This window comes from Dendroctonus ponderosae, unplaced genomic scaffold (genome assembly GCF_020466585.1).
Source record: "Dendroctonus ponderosae isolate FM_Combo_2020 unplaced genomic scaffold, Dpon_F_20191213v2 Dpon_F_20191213_3, whole genome shotgun sequence".
NCBI classification, from domain to species: Eukaryota; Metazoa; Arthropoda; class Insecta; order Coleoptera; family Curculionidae; genus Dendroctonus; species Dendroctonus ponderosae.
This window is the reverse complement of record NW_026018508.1, coordinates 4,212,172-4,214,037: the sequence shown is the minus strand read 5'-3', so window position 1 is coordinate 4,214,037 and position 1,866 is coordinate 4,212,172. Positions and strand designations below refer to the sequence as shown.

The 1,866-nt window shown below is 34.5% G+C and overlaps 1 protein-coding gene across 1 annotated transcript in view; it reads left to right on the top strand.

Annotated features, from left to right (window-relative positions):
- Nucleotides 1-1,455, top strand: part of LOC109540358 — a gene marked incomplete at its 3' end in the record, with an annotated part of 11,584 nt that extends 10,129 nt beyond the window's left edge. The window contains 2 exon segments of the mRNA XM_019908711.2: nt 971-1,223; nt 1,278-1,455. Coding sequence (XP_019764270.2) covers nt 971-1,223; nt 1,278-1,455 — 431 coding nt within the window.
- Nucleotides 1,456-1,866: the final 411 nt, after the last annotated feature.

Below are 1,866 nucleotides of genomic sequence, written 5' to 3'. Positions count from 1 at the left end.
ACTTTCCATCAAAAAATTGTAAAAGAGAACTTTTTTAATATCAAAAATTTTCGTAATTTGAAGCAAATACCGTATTTTTTCTTTTTGAATGCTTAAGTATTTCAATATGCTACCAATTAAACATGGAACAATTTCAAAATAATCCTTAATAACAAAGTTGAAATTTGATCTTCAACTGTTGATATCTTCTAGAAATTTTCGAAGAAAAATTTTTCAATATTTTTTTCGTACTCCCCAAGTGAACCCCTATCACCCCTTAAAAGGAATGACGCCAATTTTGAATCACCATCATCAATCATAATTACTTCGGTCCAGAAGACTATTAAACTCCTCGCTTCTTTTTTATTTAAAATAATGAAAAACCGCCACTTTCGCAGAGAAACCGTGATCATAAAAAATAGAGCAAATCCGTCTTTCCACTTTCAGTTCATTGCATCTCAGTTTCGGAAATTTACTGTTAGACACAAAGTAACTATTATCCTGTTGGTACTACTAAAAGCTGGTTCTAAAATCGTTCGCGGAAGAATCAGGATCGGTTCTGAACAGGTCCTAAACCGAGCCTGCGCCCTAATTCGGTTTGTTGACATAATCTAAGTCTGACCGTCAAGTCGTCCAGCTATGAACTAGAGCTCATATTGTATAATTGTATGTTCGATTTCACAAGTTCTTCATTCTATTTGAACCTATACGGCTTCAGAAGTGGACCATTACAAAATAACCAAAATCCTCCAAGTAATTAACATGATCAACATGTTACTTTCGCATTGGTCACGACATCGAAAAAATACTGAAATCGGATCTAAATCCGAAAACAATAGTACGAATTTCAATTGTACTGTTAATTTTTCAATATATTTAGAATTTAATTTATTGGCAAAGGTTACGATTGCAATGAGTTTAATTTTCAACTGTTCGAAGCTCCAAGCCTCATTAGGTACCTGATTCTAATTGATTCACTTCACTGTTACAGTACATGGTTCCAAGGATTGCACGTCTTCGAATACACGCAAAATTATATAAGCGAAATAAACACCGTCACAATAAATAGGATCACACATTCAGTTATAAAAACTCTAGAAAACAGGCTGAAAGGGGATATGTGGCTTAACAGCATAGCAGTAAATGGCGCCATTCAGCATCTGAACAATTTAACTGCAGTTTTGGGGTGGAAACCATACATCGGATCAATCGAATACGAACAGAAATCGTATCCACATCTTTATGTAAGTAGCACTGAGGTAAATTTGCTACATAACTACTTATAAGATGTATTTCAGAGGTCTCAGTATGGTTCGCACTTGATACATTTCGTAACTGGTATGCGTCAGAACTATACACATGCACAGTGGTTGAAAACCCAGTTGTCCGCTCGTGATCTTGATATAGTCAATCGACTGCACCATCCCATGGCAATTTCCGAATGGGCAAACTACCATCCGCTGACACACGAATTAGGTACGTGTCGAACTTAATGCTGATATTAAATAACACAATTTTAAAAATTTCTATTACTATATACAGGGTGATTCAAAATTGGCGTCATTCCTTTTAAGGGGTGGTAGAGGCTCCCTTGGGGAGTACCAGAAAAATATTGAAAATGTTTTTGTCGAAAATTTCTAGAAGATATTAATAGTTGAAGATCGAATTTCAACTTTGTTATTAAGCATTATTTTGTAAAAATCCCAAGTTGGATTGGCAGCCTATTGGAATACTTCAATATTTAGGCATTCAAATAGAAAAATTACGATCTTTGCTTCAAATTACGAAAAATTTTGATATCAAAAAAGTTCTCTTCTACAATTTTTTGAGGAAAAGACACAGTCGCAATGATGTTTTTTGTCATTAACAGATAGTTACAGGTGGATA